This window comes from Priapulus caudatus, unplaced genomic scaffold, assembly GCF_000485595.1.
Source record: "Priapulus caudatus unplaced genomic scaffold, Priapulus_caudatus-5.0.1 Scaffold2497, whole genome shotgun sequence".
Taxonomy (NCBI): Eukaryota; Metazoa; Priapulida; class Priapulimorpha; order Priapulimorphida; family Priapulidae; genus Priapulus; species Priapulus caudatus.
The window spans coordinates 32,449-56,458 of record NW_014579558.1 but is presented as its reverse complement, the minus strand read 5'-3'; the positions used below and the strand labels follow the sequence as shown (position 1 = coordinate 56,458).

The 24,010-nt window shown below is 47.6% G+C and overlaps 2 protein-coding genes across 2 annotated transcripts in view; one reads left to right on the top strand and one right to left on the bottom strand.

The window, feature by feature from the left end:
* The first annotated feature begins 5,740 nt into the window (after positions 1-5,740).
* LOC106818757 (sulfate anion transporter 1-like) lies at positions 5,741-7,620 on the top strand. Its single transcript, XM_014823429.1, has one exon. It carries the CDS (start codon positions 5,800-5,802, stop codon positions 7,618-7,620), a length of 1,821 nt encoding a protein of 606 aa, XP_014678915.1. The 5' UTR covers positions 5,741-5,799.
* A 7,871-nt stretch (positions 7,621-15,491) lies between these two features.
* LOC106818756 overlaps positions 15,492-24,010 on the bottom strand; it is a 27,687-nt gene continuing 19,168 nt past the window's right edge. The window contains exons 2-4 of the mRNA XM_014823428.1: positions 22,491-22,621; positions 19,329-19,429; positions 15,492-15,679 (exon numbers count right to left, since the gene is read on the bottom strand). Coding sequence (XP_014678914.1) covers positions 15,607-15,679; positions 19,329-19,429; positions 22,491-22,621 — 305 coding nt within the window. The 3' untranslated portion in view covers positions 15,492-15,606. The remainder of the gene's footprint in view (positions 15,680-19,328; positions 19,430-22,490; positions 22,622-24,010) is intronic.

Genomic DNA, 24,010 nt, shown 5'->3' with positions numbered 1-24,010 from the left:
ATATATTATATACCTCGTAAGTAATAACACAGATTCGCGAGTAGACTAAGTTGCAGACTATAATTAGGCCCAAAAAAATAATTGATTGTTTCTCAGACCCCCGCCTCATCTCCGACATCTGGCTTTGTTTTTGGTCCCGCATTATCCCGTTGCCCTCCAAAATGTTAATAATGTTATGGCGTCGACTAGGCCTACTACATTGCCTCCTAGTTTTGAGAGGAGATGAAATATAAAATAGACACTTGTCTGCCTCATTACCTTTTTAACGACATTTTTATGACGTAACAGTGGGCTGCTACAAAAATATTTTTTTGGCAATGATAAGATAAGATAAGATAAGATAAATTTATTTTATCACTTCCAATATGATAAGATACAAGAATTTTTTTTACAAAATATACATAACGTGCAGTGAAGGGATGGCGAAAAGACCATACGGTCATCTAGTCAGCCAACCCTTTGAGAAATTAATTAAGTGTAAAGGCGTCTGTCATAAGAATACTGGGTAATATAATATAAATATAAATGATAATATTGGGTTATGATAATATCAGGAGTAGATGAAGTCTTCATCTACTCCTGATAATATTATGAAACTGGTTGCCCGAAGGCAAAAGTCACTTGCCCAAAAAACAAAGAAATACATACGATTTTTTCTATTATGCATTTAAATGGTTTCAAGAGCCCGGTTCAAAGGTAGTCACAATACAAGAAACACTCAAACAGCACACAAAACTTTATTCGATGAAAAGCAATGAAAATCCACGCGAGTAAAAGTTAATTTCGGACGTTGGGCTTAGAACCTATGCGAAGAGCCTCCTAATTAATGCACTTTGAATAATTGACAGCATTAGCCAACTGAGAGTGTTAACCTTTGAGAAGACATACGTACGGTGTAATCGGGTTGAGAGTGCTGTTGGAGTCAGTAGTTTTAGAGAGCATTCATTAGAGATGTGGCCAAGTAGCCTAGCTGCCTCTAGCATGCATGCATGCATGCAGAAAGGAAGGAACCAGGAACAATTGGCAGCCAGCCCGGGGCGAGGGACTGGGCCAGGGGCCTCCACAACCAGGGGCCTCCACATATTACATGAGAAATTGTAGGCTGACCTGACGTATACGTGCCTGGGGCGGCATATTGATTGATGTACGGGGGGGGGGGGAGTGCAGGATTGTTTACAAGTCACGTTGGCCTTGGTGTTAACAATTAAGTCAATAAAATCGGCGTAACGTGGTGTTTCATTGATGGGGCAAAGCAGCCCGAGAATAAAAGTAAATTAAATTAAAATGAAAACAGGAACTTTCAGAGGAGATGTGCCTTGAATTTTTGAGAAAAGTGGTCAATGAACAATGTGTAGTTAAATCAATGGTATTTTTGTGTTTTTTCACTATTGTTTGACAAGCATTTTTGTTTTAAAATTTGGGCGAGTACAGATTCCGTTTGGGCGAGTTAACTTATTGACTCACTCGCCCAGTTTGGCGAGTGGTTTTTATTTTAAAGCGCTAACACTGATACAGTGTATCTGTTTTTGTGTACTTCAGCAAAGAAAATCCTCATTCACAGGCTGCAGTAGAGGGGCAAACATTTGATGTAGCTGATCACGTAACGACAATGCCTGGCCTGGGGGCCAGGTTTACATGTTGCAGTGTGCATGTTGCGTACAAAGTATAACTGTGTGCACTGATTGTCCATTCGCATTCCGTTTTTTTTATTGAAATCTCGTCGCAGCAACGCAGCTTCTGTGCAAAACAATGCAAGGAACGGGTGGAAACAGAAAAAATATCATTAGTCTACTGTTTAGACATTCAATAAAAAAAACTTGCTTGCCCGAACGGGCAAGTGCAATTTCAAGCTACTTGCCCGGGGGCGAATTTTGGTTGACCCGGGCCATCGGGCAAGCGGGTTTGTCGTGCCCTGGTAACAGTATAGTTAGCGGGTTGGCGGGTACAGACTAAGTTATAGACTAACCCTAATCCTAACACTAATGCTGCCACATCACGTGACCGTGACGTCCATCTACGCCGGCGGGAAAGTCACTCTCAAACAAACGCGCCCATAGACTAACACACAGGTTGGCGAGCGTTCTACTCCAGTACTCGCTCATCAGTGGTAAATAGTCTTCAAAGTCCAAGACTGAGAGACAAGTTGATCGAATCGACAGATCAACACTGAGGATCGCAGTAGAAAAAGCCTGACGAAGGGAGAGAATTCCAATATGGAATAACAGAAACAAAGAAGCTAAACTCACAAGGATCCTTAAAGTTAGAAGATGGCATATGTCGAAAGCAGTGATCACGCTCAGCCGATCGAGTGCAACAAGCAGGCTTTATCAATGAAGATCATATATGTAGGTGTTCAAGTTTACGCTGAACGTGAGTCTTTCTAACGACATGAGAATCTACTCTTGCCCTTGACAGTTGTAGGCAAATTTAGTGAAAATTTTAGTGAATATTTCAACTTTTTTGATATTTATGCTACACGCAGTGTAGCATTGGTCTTTAGTTTAGTGACAGGATGATTCTATTATATCTTTACAGTTCTAACGACTAACCTTGTAACCACAGGCACAGGCACGTGAAACGTTACAACACTAAAATAATGGTAAATAAACACGAAGTGTATTTACTACCAAAGTCAATGTTTCTATGTACCGTACTCTCTTTCACCTATTATTGCCGATAATTTCCTGTAAATGCCGTTCGAATGCTCCTCTTTAACACGCAAGTATGCCGCACACACGCCGCTGTGCACACAAAAAAACAAGAATAAAGAGCAACCGACAAGAACAAATAACACAAAAAAGTAGACAGTCAAGTGCACAATCAACAAGATCAAATAATCTCTTGTTGATTGTGCGCAGCGGCATGTGTATGGTGTACTTGTGTGTTGCAGAGGAGCATTTGAATGGCATTTATAGGAAATTATCGGCAATAACACGCAAAAGAAAGTAGAGAACTTGGTAGTAAATACATTTCGTGTTTATTAACCATTATTTCAAGAGCTAATAAACACCTAGAGTGTACAACGGAAAAACGGGAAAATAGTGCTATTTCACGGCAATATTATTCTACTTTGCCTGCGAGTCTAGAATAATTTTATGGTATTGCTGCTGTTGCATTAAGCAGAATTCTTTGCTCTCTAAAACAAGACCAACCGCTTGTAAATACGATAGGCTGAGATATTGGCTCGTAAACTTTCCCTCCCACATGCCGCACGGCGCCTCGCGTCCACAATATTCACTATCCTTCTCGCCTTTTGCGGGTCTGGCTATCGTTTTCCGTCGCCGCTTGGAGCGCTGATAATTGATGTCACATGCCCAAATTTGGTACTCTTACTACACCATATGTATAGTAACTGAGCTGCGTTGTAGAGACTTAATTTAGAAAACATTGCCGGCTCCATCATGACGGGCATTAGCCGTGCTAGGAAAGATAATGGGAGATAAGGGCATAGCCGATGCCCACGAAAGTCACGGATGATAACCGAAACGCCGTTCATTCATAAAGTTATCGCAGAAAAAACCGAACTCTCACGAAGCGACTTTCCTAACCCGCAAAAGGGGAGTATCGTATTGACAAGCGGTTGGTCTTGTTTTAGAGAGCAAAGAAATCTGCTTAATGCAATACTATAAAATTATTCTAAACTCGCAGGCAAAGTAGGCAAGCAGGCACGGCATAATATTGCCGTGAAATAGCACTATTTTCCCGTTCTTCCGTTGTACACTCTAGGTGTTTATTAGCTCTTGATTATTTTACTATTGAAACATTCCAAGCGCATGGTCTGTGCTCATAACACCTGTAAATATTAGTCTTCAAAGTCCAAAGGACTATAACGAAGACAGAAAGAGACGAAGTCAATCAAATTGACAGATAAACACTGCGGATAACAGTAGAAAACCCTCGTAGATAAACATTACGACTTCGGTAGTAAAATTTATGCTATCTGTGTTTGTTTACTTTACATTACTTAGCATTTGTTTCTGGTGCAGGTCCGATTGGGCCATAATAAAAATATTGTTTGTTTGCCCTCACCCGACCGACCCGCCAAAAAGGGGCCGACTAAAAAAAATTTATTGTTCTTTTTTTCTTTTCTTTTTTTACCTTTTTTACTGTACATTATATAAATCTGTAGGCAATACATTATATCAGGAGTAGATAATTCAACATAAAAGGTATCTCCACACAAGCACACCCAAGCATAGCAGTTAGGGTGGAGCTCGTGTGATGATACCAGGGGTAGATAATGACAAATTTGTTATTTTTTACCCCTGATGATTCGAGCCATCGTGAGTATAGCACACCCTGGGTTTATCGTTTGCTCGCCCCTTGCCGCATTATCGCTCTCACCACGCCGGGGCGTGTACGTATGCTAGTGTTGCCAATCGGTGGTAATTTCGTAATCGATCATCGGTTGGACCCAAATAAACGTACGTGTGTGCATGTATGCGCTTGTTTAGCCCTGTTTACTGTTTGTTTTGCACTGTTGTGTATAATACATGTATGTAAATAAAGGATAACTTGTATAGTAGCGATGATATCTCTGATTCTCATCACTTTTCCAAGTTTTCTTGTTCAAGTTTTACATTTATTTCGATTATTTTATTTTATTTATTTTTCCGATGAAATCGATTATGGTTTTTGATATCCAAGCGCTTGGTTCGAGCCACTGTTCAACCGATGATCGAGTATAATCGATGATCGTGACATCACTAAGCGCTTGGTTCGAGCCACTGTTCAACCGATGATCGAGTATAATCGATGATCGTGACATCACTAACGTATGCATGCGCTCAGAACTCACGGTCGGCAATCTCTGTTACAAAGCCATCGCCAGGCTGCAGCGTTAGGGTTCGTTCGCCGCAGAAGTCCTGCGCGAACTGGAGTTGACTTGCTGGTCCGGAAATGTCACAGTTTGTGAAGGTGCGAGGATTTGGGAATGTGTTGCCGGGTGCAGACAAGAGTTTACCGCCTTCGCTCACGCCGCATGCCTGTCTTATCAGTTAATATACAGTTATTGGCAGGAAAGATAATGTCATAGATAGTACACTGCTAGACTAGAGAGAGAGAGAGAGAGAGAGCTAGAGAGTGTAGGAGAGAGGGGGACGGAGAGAGAGGCAAAGAGTGAGAGAGAGAGAGAGGGAGCGAGAAAGAGAGGTACCGTAGAGATAGAGATAGAGAAAGAGGTAGAGATAGAGATATAGATACAGATAAATAGAGATAGAGAGAGAGAGAGAGAGAGAGAGAGAGAGAGTGTGGAAGGGAGAAAGTGAGGAAGGGAGAGAGAGAGAGAGAGGTAAAATTATAGATCGAGAGTGAAAGAAAAAGCACTTTTGCGACAGCATCTTTGCTGGCACACCACCCACGTCTTTCATGATCGCGAAACGAAAATGTCGCGATCCAGTCATTGTAATCGCGATGGAATTAATTGTCTGCGACGCGGTTTTCTCTCTTCGTTAGAAGACGTGCATCGTCATGACGACCGTCGACGAGGCAGCAGAGAACGGGGAGCTCGCCCGCGACCTGCGACCCGACGACGGCGGCGGACAGGTGGCGCCACTCTACAGCGTCACGCGCCCCGCCTACAACCTCGCGCGCTTCGAGAGTTCGCACCCGCCGCCCGCCGCCGTCGACGCCGGCTCTCTCCGCCAGAGGGCGCTGCGCGGGGTGCGCGCGGCGTGCGCCGGCGCCTGCGGCCTGCGCGCGGTGGAACGCCTCGTGCCGTGCGTTGCGTGGGGGCGCCGCTACAAGCCGCGACGCCACCTGGTGAACGACGCGCTCGCGGGCATCACCGTCACCGTGCTGATGATCCCGCAGGGCATGGCGTACGCGCAGCTCGCTCGCCTCGCGCCAATCCACGGGCTCTACGCGAGTTTCTTCTCGCTTCTCGTCTACGCGCTTCTCGGAACGTCGCGCCAGGCGAGCGTCGCTCCCGTCGCCATCATCGCGCTCATGACCGGCGCCGTCGTCGACGTGTACGCCCCGCTCGTCGTCCCCCTGGCGGCCGCCGACGGAAACGCGACGGCGTGGAACGTCACGGAGGACGGAGCGATGGCGGCGGCGGCGGACGGAGGAGAGATGACGGCGAACGTCGTCGTGGCGACGGCGGTGACGATGATGGTGGGCGTGTTCCAGCTCGCGATGGGCGCGCTGCGTCTCGGCTTCGTCACCGTCTACCTGTCGGACGCGCTCGTCGAAGGTTTCATGACGGGCGCGGTGTTGTACATCGTCACCTCGCAGGTGAAGCTGCTGCTAGGGCTTCGTCTTCCGAGCCGCCGCGGTCCGTTCAAGCTCGTCCTCACGTGGGTGGACGTGTTCGCGAACATCGGGGGAACGGACGTCGCGGAACTCGTCGTCGGAGCGTGCAGCATCCTCGTGCTGTTCCTCGTCAAGGAGTTCGTCAACAAGCGCTACCGCCGGAAGCTGCGAGTGCCGATCCCGATCGACTTCATCGTCGTCGTCGCGGCGACCGCGCTCTCGTACGCGTTCGACTTCGCGGGTCGTTTCGGTGTCAAGATCCTGGAAGATATTCCGACGGGGATACCGGCTCCGCGCGCGCCGCCGGCCTCCGCGCTGGCGCCCGTCGCCGCGGACGCGTTCACGATCGCCGTCGTCTCGTTTGCTCTCACGATCTCGATCGGGAAGAGCTACGCGCGTCGTCACGGCCACCGCGTCGACGCGAACCAGGAGCTGCTCGCGCTCGGCGTCGGTTCACTCGTCTCGGCGTCGTTCCGGGGGTTCGCGAGCGCCGCGTCGTTCTCGCGCTCGATCGTGCAGGACTCGCTGCGCGGCGCGACGCAAGTGGCGAGCGTCGTCGCCGCCGCGTGCATTCTCGTCGTGCTGCTCGCCGCGGGGCCGCTCCTGGAGAGCCTCCCCTCCGTCGTTCTCGCAGCCGTCATCATCGTCGCGCTTCGCAACACGCTCGACAACTACGCGACGCCCGCGCGTCTGTGGCGCCGCAGCCGCGCCGACTTCTGGACGTGGCTCGTCACGTACGCCGGCGTCGTCATCGTCGACGTCCACTGGGGGCTGGTCGCCGGCATCGCGTTCTCGATGGCCGGCTTCGTCGTGCGCGCGCAGTTCTGCCGCGCGGCCTCGCTGGGGCGCGTCGACGGCGGCGACCTCTACCGGGACGAGCGCGCGTGCAAGGCGGCGGTCGACGTTCCCGGCGTGCGCATCGTGCGCTACGAGGGCGCGCTCTGCTTCGCGAACGCCGAGCTGTTTGCGACGCGCGTCGTCGAGCTGACGGGCGTCGACCCCGCGGCCGTCGTTAAAGCGCGGCGGAAACGCGCCGCGATGCCGCCGAAACCCGTCGCCACGGAGACGCCAATCTCCTGCGATGACGATGACGACGACGGTGACGGCGACGGCGACTGGAAGGGGGCGCCGGGGGTGCGTCACGTGATCATCGACTGCTCGATGATGGCGTACGTTGATATGTCGGGAGCGGACGCTCTCGCTCGCGTTGCCGCGGAGTACAGGGAGGCGGGTGTCGCGGTGTTGCTGGCACACTGCCAGGAGCGGCTAGCCGAGCAGCTGACGCAGATGGCGTTCTTCGAGAAGTTTGCGCGCCAGGACGTGTTCCTTAGCAACCACGACGCCGTGCTGCACTGCCTGACATTGTAGCGACCGCAACACCGTGCTGCACCGCCCGTCGTCGTAGCAACCGCAACACCGTGCTGCACCGCCCGTCGTCGTAGCAACCGCAACACCGTGCTGCACTGTCTGTCGTAGTAGCAACCGCAACGCTGTGCTGCACTGCCTGTCGTTGTAGCAACCGCAACACCGTGCTGCACTGCCTGTCGTTGTAGCAACCGCGACACCGTGCTGCACTGCCTGTCGTCGTAGCGATAGCTACTGTCCTTCCAGCAAGTGTCGTGCATGTGCGTGTCTGTGTACAACGTACATGTAATACAACGCCCGTACGTTGACACTCGGATAGTGCTGCAGGCATATTGTCCGTGTTGATATGCATATTTTCCGTGTCTGTGTTCATGCGTGCATCGTGAATGCTAGGAATAGGTGGACAGTAGCAAGGAGCTAAATATAACAAGGAGAGGAAGCAGATTGGCTGTGTGCTTTTCTCCTCAAGGGCGCCATTTATGGACCATAATCAGCTGAAACGACTGTGCAGACCGAACCCAGAGACAATAGAACACTAATCTGTTCTAGGGTCTCTGCCGAACACAAATTTGGGCCAGATATGGCAGCGCTTCCTCTCCTTGTTATATTTAGCTCCTTGGACAGTAGTAGTGTGCAACGTAGCATTGCTAATGTCATATGCTGTTGCTTTTGACCTCCAGGCTGTGACCTTTTGCCCTTCCTTCTGGTCTTCCGCCCAAAAGGGTTGTGCAGTGCGCCCTGTGCCTTCCACTGTTTCGGCGCGTATGTGAACACATTTGGGACTAACAGGGTTTACTAGAATCTCACCACTCCTGCACAGAGTCACCGCAGTAGACGTGAGATGAGCGCTGTCGCTCCGCGGCACTTGTTTTTCAATGCATTTCTTTAATTTCTAGTATTTGTTTATCTAACTGTCGTGCTTTCCCTCCGTTTTTGCCGACTGATGTGCTTGAGTCGGGCATTGCATCCGTACAGATCATTAATTTTGATTGTGTGCTAATCGATTAATCGATTTCTAATAAAATTGATCGATTGATCAATTGCTGAGCAATCAGTCGATTGAGTGATTTATGCATTAATAATCTATTGTTTGGTTGATCGATTGATTGTTTGATTGATTGATTGGCCGATATGCTTCTGTTGTTTTTGCTGTTTTAGTTTTTGTTGTTGTTGTTGTTGTTTTTGTAGACTTGTGTGGGAACCAAAGCTAAGCCTGGATTATGACTACAGGGGTTTGGTGCCACTGTTTAATATCCTTGGTAGCTGTGTCTGTTGTTGATAGAGGCCTTGTTTATACTTAGTATACACGACGTGTTTTCCAGTCAGAGCAGATGTTGGTGTTAAATCAATCTGCTAGGTGGCGCTAACGAGGCTGGCAATGCGAGAAATAATGTGATAGGAAAAATTGCAATGCATCTTAAAAAGATAATAAATGCTAAACGTTTCTAAACTTGTCCGTCGTTCGTTCGTTTCTATTCATGCGTGTGTGTTATTCACTAATTTCGATTTCATTCTGCATTCATCTTCATTCACAGTGTTCGTTATAAATGATGAAAATCAAATTAAAATTTGATTAATGTTTAATAGTTGCTCATCATCTCTGGAGATGATTGTTCCAGTAGCTCGACGTCCGGACGCGCTCCGGCATTCACAGACAATGTCGTTATATTTAGTGTGAACTTGTGAAGTATCTGAAGAATAGTTGTAATATTAATGACCGTTAGTCGATAATTATAATTAGGTTCATAATGAGGAAAATCCATATTATCATCATCATCGTCAACATCATCATCAACAACAGCATAATCATCATCTCGGTCTTGCCCTTGTCATCAACTCGACCGAATGTATTCCACTCGGAAAGAAACGTCCTTCAGTTGACGTCGATGTGGTCGATAGATGGCGGCACATGGCAGCACTGGGCCGCGTGGTGTGAGAAGCTCGTGGTTTATTAGCGAGAGCGTCGCGATGTTTAACGCATTACTGAAGCGACGTCTTACGTTTCCGATTGAATCAACGACCGTTTAAATTTATCAGGCGGCCGCGGCGGCAGCAGCAACAGTAATAGAAGCAGCACCCGCAGCAGCAGCAGCAGCAGTAGTAGTAGTAGTAGTAGAAGCAGTAGCAGCAGCAGCAGCAGCAGCAGTAGCAGTAGCAGCAGCAGCAGCAGCAGCAGCAGCAGCAGCAGCAGCAGCAGCAGTAGCAGCAGTAGCAGCAGCAGCAGCAGTAGCAGGATTGGCAGCAGCAGCAGTAGCAGTAGCAGTAGCAGCAGCAGCAGAAGTCGTCTCATGAGTTGAATCCATCAGCCGCTTGGTCGGTGATATGTTTTCGCTTGATTTCAATCTATACAGCCGTAAAATACACGCAATAAATAAATCCGTAATGAAAACCTCGCGAGTGAGACACGAACGCGTAAACAGAGCAAGACGTGCGCGCGCATGCGCGAGAAGTCGCATCACAAGACGGCGCGAAAAAAAATACGACGAAGACAAAAAAGTAAAACGTAAATGAAGACAAACATACTCCTTTATTTCAATCACTGAACGTAGGACTGGTTCGCGATAGACAATCACGGTGACGTCACGCGACGGTTGTAATCAATGACGTCATCTACGAGATTGCTACTCGCTCGCCGATTCGTCGGTATTTAACACAAATCGAACGCGTCGGCATATATACGATCGAGATAGAAACGTTTTCAGACGGCAACGACGGCGGAACAACTTAAATAAATATAGATATGTAATCATTATATATGTACACGAAGGGAAATCAATTAAAATCAAACATCCAACTATGACTTGCACACGCATCTCGCGACTGTAATATTTGAAATTCGATAAAAGCCTAATCGAACAAACAAATCGAGAATTTTAATCTGTGAATTTCCTGTCTGAACGGTTTCTGTCTATCTCCCCCTCTCCCCCTCCCCTATCTCTTTCGCTTTCTTTCTCTCTCTTTCTCTCTTATTATATTTCCTCTTTCTTCTCCACCTCTTTCGGTCGCTCTCCCTTTCTCTTCCTTTCTTTTCGGTCCCCCGTTGTTTCTTTGCCTCTGCCTCCTTTATCTCTCGCTCTTTCGTCTCTTTATCTCCCCAGGATCTTCCCGGCTGCGGGCGCTATATCAAATCAATTCGAAAATGCGTACGTCGGTCTTCTGAAAAGACGAAACGGGCGAGCGCGAATTAAAGCCAGTCGATGGTTTTCTAAAGATGATAGCATGCGATGTCGTGTCGGATGCTCTGTGAAGCGTGGCGCCCCCATGCGGATCACGCTGAACTCTCGGTGGAAGAGTACGTTAGTAACTCTAATAGCTAAGCTAATCTATCGCTATTCAACACGTGCGACACATCGGTGTGTGTCACTGTGTGCGCTGGACACGCGCGGGGGCCATGTGTTGACATCATAGTTGCTCTGCATGCATACCGAAAACAACGTCTCCATACGAATTTAATTGTCGCTCGATAAATTCTAAGCCGAAATGAGTTAAATTCGATATACGGCTCTTTGAACGGCGCCCGTGCGTCAGTGGGCATCGTATGCGTGTGTGTGTGTGTGTGTGTGTGTGTGTGTGTGTGTGTGTGTGTGTGTGTGTGTGTGTGTGTGTGTGTGTGTGTGTGTGTGTGTGTGTGTGTGTGTGTGTGTGTGTGTGTGTGTGTGTGCGCGCTGCGCGCGCGTCGCGTTTATGTCTTAGTGTGTGTATGTGTGTGTGTGTGTGTGTGTGTGTGTGCGATGCGCTGCCGTGCGGTGCGTGTGTGTGTGCGTGTGTCGTGTGTGTGTGTGTGTGTGTGTGTTGTGTGTGTGTGTGCGCGCGCGCGGTGTGTGTGTGTGTGTGTGTGTGGTGTCGTGTGTATGTATGTATGCGTGCGTGCGTGTGTGCGTGGGGTGGCGCGTGCGTGCCGTGACTCGTAGTTATAGATGCTTGATAAATGAGATTTGCTGGTGCGTTGAGAGAGACATCCGAGAATAAGCCGCAGGCAGGAGCGAGGCGCGACACAGCGCCCCAGCAACTATGCAGCACAGTATATACGGTATACATGGGGCGACAGAGAGATAGAGCGAGAAAGAGAGAGAGAGAGAGAGAAGAGAAGAGAGAAGCAAGAGAGAGAGAGTAAGAAGAGAGAGAGAGAGAGAGAGAGAGAGAGAGAGAGAGAGAGCAGAGAGAGAAGAGAAGAGAGACAACATATAAGGCAGAGAGGGGAACGGGACGAGGCGCGACGCATAGGAGAGAGAAGAGGGGGGGAGAGCACGCGAGAGAGAGAGAGAGAGAGAGAGGAGAGAGAGAGAGAGAAGAGAGAAACATATAAGCAGAGAGAGGGACGGGAGAGAGCGCACGCATAGAGAGAGAAGAGGGGAGAGAGCACGAGAGAGAGAGAGAGAGAGAGAGAGAGAGAGGAGAGGAGAGAGAAGAAAAGCAGAGACACAAGATCCCAGAGAGGGAGAGAGGAGAGAGGAGAGACAATATGATTGGTCAGAGACGGAAGAGAAAAGAGCGCAGAATGGAGAGAAAGCGCGGAGAATGGAGATATAGAGACAGACAGAGAAGAGAGAGAGGAGAGAAGAGAGAGAGAGAGAAGGAGAGAGAGAGAGAGAGAGAGAGAGAGAGAGAGAGAGAGAAGAGGGAGGAAGAAAAGGCGAGCGCGCGCGAGAGAGAAAAAGAGATAAAGAGAGAGAGAGAAAGAGAGGCAGAACGAGAGAGATATATAGAGAGACATATAACCGGGAGAGAAGAGAGCGTATAAACCCGTATATCACGTGTCTACAACAATTACCTCACCTGAGACAATGGTTGCTCACCTGTAATGATCACTATCTCACATGTGATTATCACTAACCCACATGTGATGACCACTAACTCACCTGTAATTATCATTAACACACCTGTGATGACCACTAACTCACCTGTAATTATCATTAACACACCTGTGATGACCACTAACTCACCTGTAATTATCATTAACACACCTGTGATGACCACTAACTCACCTGTAATTATTATCAATAACAACACTGTGATGAGCCGCACTAAACTCACCTGTTAAATTAATCATTAACACACCTGGATGACCACTACCACGCTGTAATTATCATTAAACCACCTGTGATGACACTAACTCACCTGTAATATATGCAATTACACACCTGTGATGACGCATAACTCACCTGTAAATTATCAATGAACACACCTGTGATGACGCACTAACTCACCTGAAATTATCATTAACACACCTGTGATGACCAACTTAACTCACCTGAATTATCATTAACACACTGTGATGACGCACTAACATCACCTGTATATTATTATTAACACACCTGGGATGACCACCTAATTCAGCCTGTAATTATCATTAACACACCTATTGTGATGACCACAACTCACCTGTAATTATTAATTAACACACCCTTGATGACCACTAACTTCAGCCTGTAATTATCATTAACACAACCTGTGATGACACTAACTCACCTGTAATTATCAATTAACACACCTGCTGATGACCACTAACTCACCTGTAATTATCATGAACACACCGTGTGATGACCACAACTCACCTGTAATTATCATTAACAACACCTGTGATTGACACATTAAGCTCACCTGTAATTATAATTACGCGTCACCTGGTGATGACCGCGAACTCACCTGTTAAAATTTTAATCATTAACACACCTGTGATGTACCAACTACTCACCTGTAATTATGCATTAACCACCTGTGAATGATCCACTAAACTCACCAATGAATTATCATTAACACACAGCTGTGATGACGCATTAACTCACAGCTGTAATTATCATTAACACACTTGTGATGACTACTAACTCACCTGTAATTCTCATGTAAACACACCTGGATGACGCATTAACTCCCCCACCTGTAAATTAATTTATCACACACGCTATGATGACCACTAACTCACCTATAATTATCATTAACACAACACTGTGATGACCATCACTCACCTGTATATTATTATTAACACAGCTTGTGATGACTATACATCACCTGTAATTACATTAACACCCTGTGATGACCACTTAAACTCACCTGTAATTATTATTTAACAACACCCCTGTGGATGACACTAACTCACCTGTAAATTATCATTAACAGCACCTGTGATGACCACTAACTCACCTGTAATTATGCATATAACACACCTGTGATGACCAACTAACTTCACGTGTAATTATCATTAACAACACTTGTGATGAACACTAACTCACCTGTAATTATTATTAAGCACTCCTGTGATGACCAACTACTCACTCTGTAAATATTATCATTACACACCTGTTGAATGACCACTACTCAGCCTGTAATTATGCATTAACACACCTGTGATGACCATACTCACCTGTAAATTACATAACACACCTGTGATGACCACTACTCGATCTAATAATATCATTAACACACCTGTGATGAGCCACTAACTCACCTGTAAATTATCATTAAGCACACTTGTGATGACTACTAACTCACTGTAATTATCATTAACACACCTGTGATGACCACTAACTCACCTGTAATGTATTATCAACAACACCCTGTGATGACGCACTACTCACCATATAATTATCATTAACACACCTGTGATGACAACTAATCATCTGTATTATCGATTAACAACCTGTGTATGACCAACTAACTTCACCTGTAATTAATCATTAACACAGCCTGTGATGACCACTAACTCACGCTGTAATTATCATTAAGCGACACCTGTGATGGACCACTAATCTCACACTGTAAGTTATCATTAACGCACCTGTGATGACCAACTACTCACCGTATAATTATCATTAACACACCTTGTGATGATCCACTAACTCACATGTAATTTATCATTACACATCTTGTGAATGACTACTAAACTCACCTGTAATTATCATTAACACACCGCTGTGATGACCACTAACTCACCTGTAATTATAATCAACACAACCTGTGATGACCACTAATCTCACCTATAATTATCAATTAACACACGCTGTGATGACAACTAACTCACCCTGTAATTATCATTAGCCCCACACCGCTGTGATGACAACTAACTCAGCGTCTATAATTATCATTAACGACACCTGTGATGACCACTAACCACCTTGAATTATCATTAGACACACTTGTGATGACTACTAACTTCACCTGTAAATCATTAAGCACACCTGTGAACAACTAACTCACCTGTAATTACTATCAACACACCTGTGATGACTCACTAACTGGCACCTATAATTTATCATTAACAGCACGCTGTGAATGACCACTGAACTCACCTGTAATTATCAATTAACACACCTGTGATGACACTAACATCACCTAACTAATTATCATTAACACACGCTGTGATGACCACTTAATCACGCTGTAATTATTATTAACACAGCCTGTGATGACACCATAACCTACCTGTAATACATTAACACACGCTGTGATGACGCAACTAACTCACGCTGTAATTATCATTAAACTACACCTGTGATGACCACTAACTCCCCCTGTAATTATCATTAACATCACCTGTTGATTGACCACTACTCACGCTGTAAATTATCATGAACACACCTGTGATTGACAACTAACTCACGCTTGAAATTATCAATTAACACACTGTGATGACGCACTAACTCAGCCTAGTAATTATCATTAAAACACAGCCCGTGATCGACCACTAACTCCACCTGTAATTATTATTAACACACCTGTGATGACCACTAACTCACGCTGTAATATCAATTAAACACGCTGTGATGACCACTAACTCACCTGTAACTTATTATTACACACCTGGGATGACCACTAATTCACCTGTAATTATCATTAACACACCTGTGATGACGCACTAACTCACGCTGTGATTAGGATGCGAACGCTGAGGCAGCTGCAGTAGTCGCTGAGGGGGCCGCGTGGCTGGACGGCGCAGGCGGCGGGCCGGCGTCGCCTACCCGGCTGATGGCGCTGCGTCAGTATCGCATCTTGTCACCTGCCCGGCGACATCTCGCTGTAGTCGCACGAGTGCGACATTCCGCCGTTCATGAGGCACGTGCGCTTCCTGTAATACGAGGGGATGCGACGATAAGGAGAGGGCCAGAGTTGTAGCGCTCGCACGGCACGCACGACGGTTGCACGCACGCACGCACGCACTCGCACGCACGCACGCACGCACGCACGCTACAGCAACGCACGCATGCACGCGGTAACACGGCACGGCACGCACGGCGTAACGCACGCACCACGCACCGCACGCAGCGCAACGCCACCGCACGCACGCCCACCCGCAGCGGCCCCCCCGACCGCACGCAGATACGCACTCCCCTACGAACAACAGAAACTCGTCACGGTAATCGACCTCACGGTGGGTGCTACACGGCTTCCGGTGAATCGGCTACCGGAAATTGCCTCCACGATCCGCGTGGCACGCGACAGGCAGCGGCTATCGAACGCCACGGGCAAACAGGTGTCGCTACAATCGGAGCATGATTGCATCATTCGGTATAGAACGCCTAGCAACTAGCGGGAATTCTTGTTGCCTTGAGGGTGGGGAACAATGATAATTGCACCTGTCTAACACCTGCGCGGTGCGGCTGACATTGCTGGCGGATTTCCGCACCCAGTCACCTCGCAGAGCAAAGAACAAGTCGCGCACCTGCAAGCACAGCACACCACGGCATCTATTGACTATATATAACAACACTTACTATAATATACTAGCTACACTAGCTATAATATAATAACTACTATTATAACACTTATTATAAAACAATTGACTATAATATACAATAATTATTGTTATATATGTCAATAGATGCGTGTTGTGCTGTAGCTGCAAGGTGGCGGACTTGTGCTTGCTGCCAGTGCGCCCAGTGGCTATGTGCATACCGACCGCCGCGAAATTTTGGGGGAGGGGTGGGGGAGGGGTGGGAAATGGTGGGGGAGGGGTGGGGCGAGGGTGGGGGAGGGTGGTGGGGAGGGTGGGGGAAGGGTGGGTGGGGAGGGTGGGGGAGGAGTGGGGGAGGGGTGGGGAAATGTGGGAGGGGTGGGGAAGGGTGGGGAGTGATGGTTTTCGAAAGTTGCGAACATGGGAAGTATATTAAAATATTATTTGGATTGTAATTCATTTTCTGACGGATATCCAAGGATATTTGAAACGACAGTTTCGCCAACTTGCCTAACTGTCTCTTTCAAGTTTAACGAACTCAGACATAGGAACTCAGCAAAAACGTGGATAGATTAGGCGTGGTGAGAGTGTGGGAAGGGAGCTCATTGCGAGTAGAACGAGTATATTACAATATATAGTATATATATATTTATATATATTATAATATGTGTGTGTATGTATTTTGTTTGTTAATTACGGTCGATCTAATTCAGCTGAAAGCCTGAGGAAAAGATTGTACGTCTCGAAAAGCTCGCTGATTCTAAATTTGAACGCCTATTCGCCCTAAATTTTAGAATTTGTTATATATATATATATATATATATATATATATATATATAACGAGCATATATATATATATATTGCAATGTTACCATGTGAAGCCTAAAATAACAGAAGTCTCGCGCACTTCAAAAAACGCTTCACTCGTCACAAAGTTTACGACATTTTGTACTTCATCGCGTGATTGCGCTACGAATGTATCTCACCAACCACAACTCTCGGCTCTTGCTCTAATATGTTAACTAACGCATTACTATTCGATTTGTTTATGATCGATTATTTAATTTAATTAATTATTTATTTTATTTTATATTTTATTTATGATCGATAATTTTATTTATTTACGTTCAATTTATTTATGACGCCCAGGCACTTATGGTGACAGCAGGCCACGTGTTCTTGATTAGCAAGGGGAGGGAGGCTGCGGAGGAGGAAGAAAGGTGATGCTCTCCAGCCTGTTCTGCTAGCATCGACAAATTCGACATAGCATATACGCTCTCCTGTGACACTATTTTGTCATTAGGAAGATTCCTCCTATGACAAATATTATTGTATGGTGTTGTTGCGCATGATAGGAGTTTAGGAGCGATATTATGAACGCAAGCAGTTGAATTTCAGCTGTAAAGGCGGAACGAAGTGGAATTCGCAATTTTGTCATAGAAAGAATGCTCCTATGACAAATATTGTCATTAGGCGAGCGTATATCTCGTTAATGTCGTATTTGTCATAGATGCTAGCAGAACATGTTGTGCGATCTTATATTGCGATCACTTCTTGATTAGCAAGGGGAGGGACGGGGAGGAGGAGAGAATGGTGGCGCTCTCGATATGCAAGATCACTTCTCATTCCTTCCTCGCGTATATACGTAATCATAACATCTTGAATCTCTCTTTACAGGCCGTAGTCGCATCGTTGACGCAGTTATGAGGCCACACGTGTATACTCCGTCAGGTGTTGACGTCTTACTATGTCTGCTTGCTGGTCAGGTAATGTCTTACCCGAGCAGGTAGCATAATGCTCCTCGTGGCTTCTATCTGTGTGTGTGTGCCTCTCTCGTCTATCATATATCTCGATATTTATTCTTCTCTCTCTCTCTCTCTCTCTCTCTCTCTCTCTCTCTCTCTCTTTATCTGTCCGCGTGTGTATGCGTGTACGTCGAGTGTGTATGCGCGCCTATATGTATGCTTGCGTGCGTGTGTGTATACGTGCCCGTGTGTATGCGCACCTATGTGTGTGCATACTGTGATTAAAATGAAGCTGCACTGGCAGCCGCAGCAGGTTGGAGTGTATTACCATCACTAATGTATAAGCTCGAGTGTTGTGATATTAATATAGGGCGGGCGCGCGCCTATATTAATACNCACACACACACACACACACATCGTCAAGTGTGACAACGTGCAATTAGGTAAACGTCCACCCACGTTACTGTCACAAGTTTGTGATTTGTTGACAATACTGCATGACCCAGAACCACGGCCTGACAACGAATTGGCAGCTGCCACTAGATTTCGAAGAAAATTCAATTAAAAATCTGATAACTGTACATAACCGTTAATTACAGGAATTTCTTGATTACACAACCTGCCATTGGGGTGGGGGGTGGGAATAAACGAAATAAAAGCATATATAATGAAGGTAACAGTTAAAATAAATGTAAATCCTTACACAGTCATCACACAAACACACACATGCGCGCGCACACACACATACACACCGACCCGCGCGCGCACCCCCACCCCCCACCCCACACACACACGCCGCAGCCGAAGATATGCTCTGCGTCACATACACAGTCACCGGCTATATGAGGCGTGTGCGCACTTGCGTGTGAAGGCGCGTGCGAATCAATGAGCGAGAGATGCGGTTACGTCGGGTTCAAGTAGAGTTCAAATCGCACGCGATCCGTTCGTGCACCAAAAAGATCGCGTGCGTTTTTTTTTCAAAATCGAGAAACGAGATCGGTTGCGACTGAAATTAAGGCGGACATTGAAGGAATTAAATCGTATATGCGACTGATATCGTGACGGCGCCAATATTAGGGGGTAGGGGGTCGTAGGCATGGGGAGGGGGTCGTTAACAAGGGGAGGAGGTAGTTAACATAAGAGAGGGGGTTGTTAACATAACGGAGAGGGTCGTTAACATGGGGAGGGGGTCGTTAACATAAGGCAGGGGTCGTTAACATGGGGAGGAGGTCGTTAACATGGGCGTGATGGGTGAGCGTGAAGCGTGCGGAGTGAAGAGTGAGGGGTGAGGCACTTACTGTATAGTCTCGTATGAGTTGTCCAGTTCCTTCAGTAGCTGCTGCAGTGCCAGTAACCGCGATCTCTTTAACGCTAGCTGTTCCATGGCCCTGCGAGTCGACAGCAGAATCAGTGTTAGATGGCTCCACACACACACGCACGCACGCACATACATGTGCACACACGCGCACGCGCGCACGCACACACATGTACACACACGCACACACACACGCAGACACACGCACGCACACACACACGCACACGCACGCGCACGCATAAACCCACGCACGCGCACGCATAAACCCACACACGCACACATATAATGTAACGGCAGTAATCGCGCAAGTAATTCTCAAATTGTTCGTCGCTTTTAGGCTTATATGTCTCATCCGCCTCCATTTTCCGCTCCCTCTCTCCTCTACTCTCTTATCTCTCATTCTCGCCTCCTCGTACGCTCTCTTACTCCTTCTCTCTCTCTCTCACTTGCTCTCTCTCTCTCCCCCCTTTCTCTCTTTCTACACTTCGCTCTCTCTCTCTGCTCTCTGCTCTCTCCTCTCTCACTCTCTCTCTCTCGCTCGCTACTCTCGCTTCTCTCTCTCTCTCTCTTCTGCTCTCTCTCTCTCTCTCTCTCTCTCTGCGTCGCTCTTCTTCTTCTCCTTCCTCTCTCTCTTTTCTCTGCTCTCTCTTCCTTCTCTCTTCTCCTCTTCTCTCTCTCTTACCTCTTATCGGGGCTCTACTCTCTCTCTCTCTTCTACTTCTCTCTCTTTCTCGTCTCTCTCTCTCTCTTTTCTCTTCTTTCTCTCTCTCTCTCTCATCTCATCTCTCTCTCTCTCTTCTCTCCTCTCTCTCTCTCTCTCTCTCTCTCTCTCTCTCTCTCTTTCTTCTCTCTCTCTTCACCTCTCTTCTCTTTCTCTTCTCTCACTCTCTCTCTTTCTCTCTCTCTCTCTCTCTCTCTCTCTCACTCTCTCTCTCTCCTCTTCTCTCTCTCACTCTCTCTCTCTCTCTCTCTCTCCTCTCTGTCACAACTCTCTCTTCTCGGCTCGCTCTCTCGCGCTCTCTCTCTCTCTCTCTCTCATCTCTCTTCTTCTCGTCACTCTCTCTCTCTCCGCTCGTCTCTCGCGGCTTCTCTCTCTCGCTCTCTCTCTCTCTCTCTCTTTTCGCTCTGCTATCTCTCTCTCCCTCTCTCTCTTTTCTGTTCTTTCTCTCTTTCCTCTCTCTCTTCTCTCTCTCTCTATCTCTCTTGCCTCTCGTTCTCTCTCTCTCTCTTCTCTGCTCACTCATCTACTCTCTCTTTCCTCTCTTCTCTCTCTGCTCTTTCTCTCTTTCTCTCTCCTCTCCTCTTCTCTCATCTCTCTTCTTTCTCCCTCTCTCCTACTTCTCTCCTTCCTCTCATCTCTCTCTTCTCTTCTCTCTCTTTCTCGTCTTACTATTCTCTCTCTCTCTCCTCTCTCTCTCTCTCTCGTCGACGCGCTCTCTCCTCTTCTCTTCTCTCTCAGTTCTTTCCCTTCGCCCACTCTCTTCTCTCTCTCTTCTCTCTCCTCTCTCTCCCTTTCTCCTCTTCTCCTCTCGCTCTCTCATCTCTCTCTGCTCTCTCTTCTTTCTCTCTTTTCTCTCCCTCTCTCTCCTCTCTTGTTCTCCCTCTCTCTCCTCTTTCTTCTCGCTCTCTTCCTCTCGCTCTTTCCCCCCTATCTCTCTCTCTGCTCCTCTCTCTCTTTCTCTCTCTTTCTCTCCCTCTCTCTCTCTCTCTCTTTCTCCCCTCTCTCTCTCTTTTCTTCTCGCTCTCTCTCCCTCTCGCTCTCTTCCCCCCTCTCTAGCTCTCTCTCTCTCTCTCCCTAGTATAGCAGGTATGTTTGATGTGCATATATGATGTATATTAAAAGCGACACATCGAGATAACAAACTAAGGTATTAGCGGCGTGAGGAGAGCGATTACCTTCATGACCCACATTCTCTCCGGCTGACGGGAGAACTTCCAGTGCTCTTCAAACACACAACAATTACATACACATCACACACACACACACCACCACACACACACCACACACACACACAAGCACGCGCGCGCGCGCACGCACAGCATTAAAAACACCCACAACCACACGCACGCACACACGCACGCAAGCACAGGCACGATACACACACACACACACAACACACACACGCACACACACTACACACGCACACACGCAACCGCACACACGCACCCACGCCACGCACACACGCATACACGCACAACACGCACCACACGCACACACGCACACGCGCAGCAAGCCGACGCACACAGCACAGCAAAAACGCACACACACACACACAACGGCGACGCACGCGACAGAACCACACTCACACCACACACCAACATACACACAACACCAACACACACACCACACACACCACACACACCACACACAACACACCACACACACACCAGCACACACTGGACACATACACCGTACCTTTCGTAGGCCAGTTACCGTGTATTATGTGTCGGGGGTTAACGCCAGCTCATGTCTGCTCATTACAGTAATGCTAAAAAAATCTCTCTCAAGCGATCTAATACCGTCGAACCGTATAAGCTCTTTACATCTTACGATTAATGATTAGAAGACCCTGTGAGGAGAAGAGGAGAGAGCGTCGGACGAGCGAGGCTAGATAGATTAGGAGAGAAGGAAAGAAAATAAAAAAGACAACGAGGGAAGAGAGAGAGAGAGAGAGCGAGACGAGAGAAAGAGAGATAGAAGAAAAAAGACACGCCAGAGAGGAGAGAGAGAGGGAGATGAAAGAAGAAAGAAAGAAGAGAGGAAGATGCCCTGACTGAGAGAGAGGGGGAATGAGAAAGATGCAGTATGCAGAGACGATAGAGCGAATGAGCCTGATGGAAGAGTGTGAGAGCACGCAGATGCGATCTTGTGCCGCGAACAGAAAAAATGATTCGAGGCACGAGAGAGAAAGACGAGAAGCAAAGGAGGAGTTGCAGCCATACTGAGGAGTCGTCGTCATAAACATCGTCGATCAGTCATCATCCACCAACGTCGGTCGTTCGACGCTTCTACACGATTTGCAGCGCGCTCGGGCAGTTCGAGGGTGAGAGAAGTGGTCGGCGGACGACCACTAGTAGCATAACTACTGACGTCACCGCTGCAGTCGGCGTGCCGACGTCTTCTGCTTACTTGCGTAGCTCGACCTGACGTCATCAGTCGGCAGAGCAGTTGACGTTCACATGCGTGAAGGAAACGGCGAAGAGAGCCGAGAACACGATCAGGGTGGTCCGACACATGGCGATGACGATGACGCTGACGCTGACGATGGTGAAGCCCTGTGGATGGAGAGAGAGAGAGAGAGATATGTAGATGTGGAGATGCATAAATGTAGATATATGTAGATGGTAAAATTTGAAAGATGATGATGACGATGATGATGATGTGTGTGCGTGTGCGTGTGTGCGCGCGCGCGTGTACGCCAACGGCGTAACTCAACTCTCTCCCTCTCGTCTCTCTCCTCGTTCACACCCCACACAGCACCACCACATCACAACACACACACACACACACTCACACTCACACACATACATACACACACACACACTCACTCTTACTTTTCCTCTCTCACACACGCGCGCGCACGCACGCACACGCACGCACACCGACTATATCTTATACACTACCAGAGCTCATGTCTAAGCCAATAAAAGATCTTAATCAAATACAATTAACTTACACTCGCTAGCAGAGCTAATGATATCGACTATAGAACTAATTATCTGACGGATATTAATTAATAATACGGATAATTAATACGACTATATACGGCTGAAGGACAGGTGACGATCTGTCGACTCATGGCACAATTAGTGGTGGGTTGTGGTACTTGTGTAATCTAGAGAGAGGATAGAGAGGATAGGATAAATCACATCAACCTCTGTGAGCTTTATTTCTCTCTCTAATTCTAAAGCGCACGCACGGACACAGGTAAGGTCACCCGGAGTACCGCACGCACGCACGCACGCACGCACGCACGCACGCACGCACGCACACACACACACACGCACGCACACACACGCACGCACACACACACGCACGCACGCACACACGCACGCACGCACGCACGCACACACACACGCACACACACACACACACACACACACACACACACACACATGTACGCACGCACGTACGCAGAGACACAGGTAAAGTCTCCCAGATTACCGCACGCACGCACGCACGCACGCACGCACGCAAGAACGCATGTACGTACGCACGCACGCCCGCATGCACACACGCACGCACGCATGCACGCATGTACGTACGCACGCACGCCCGCACGCAAGCACGCACGCACGCACGCACGTACGCACGCACGAATGCACGTACGCACGAACGCATGTACGCGCGCACGAACGCGCGCACGCACTCGAGCGCACGCACGCACGAGTAAATACCCCCTAAATAGTGACAAGAGAACACCTATAGGTGCCTCCGCCATTCACAACTACCAATGCGCACTGATAGTTTTGTTCTATGCGTGATGTCATAATACAGGAGCTGTGCGCAGTGGATTAACCACTATATAATTATACTAGTCCATGCCCGTTAGGTGGTCAGAACACATTTCTCTGGTTAGATTAGATAGAGCGACTTAAGGCCGCCGCACACCAGCCGATTTTACAAACGATGAAGCGATGAAGCGATGAAGCGATGAAGCGATG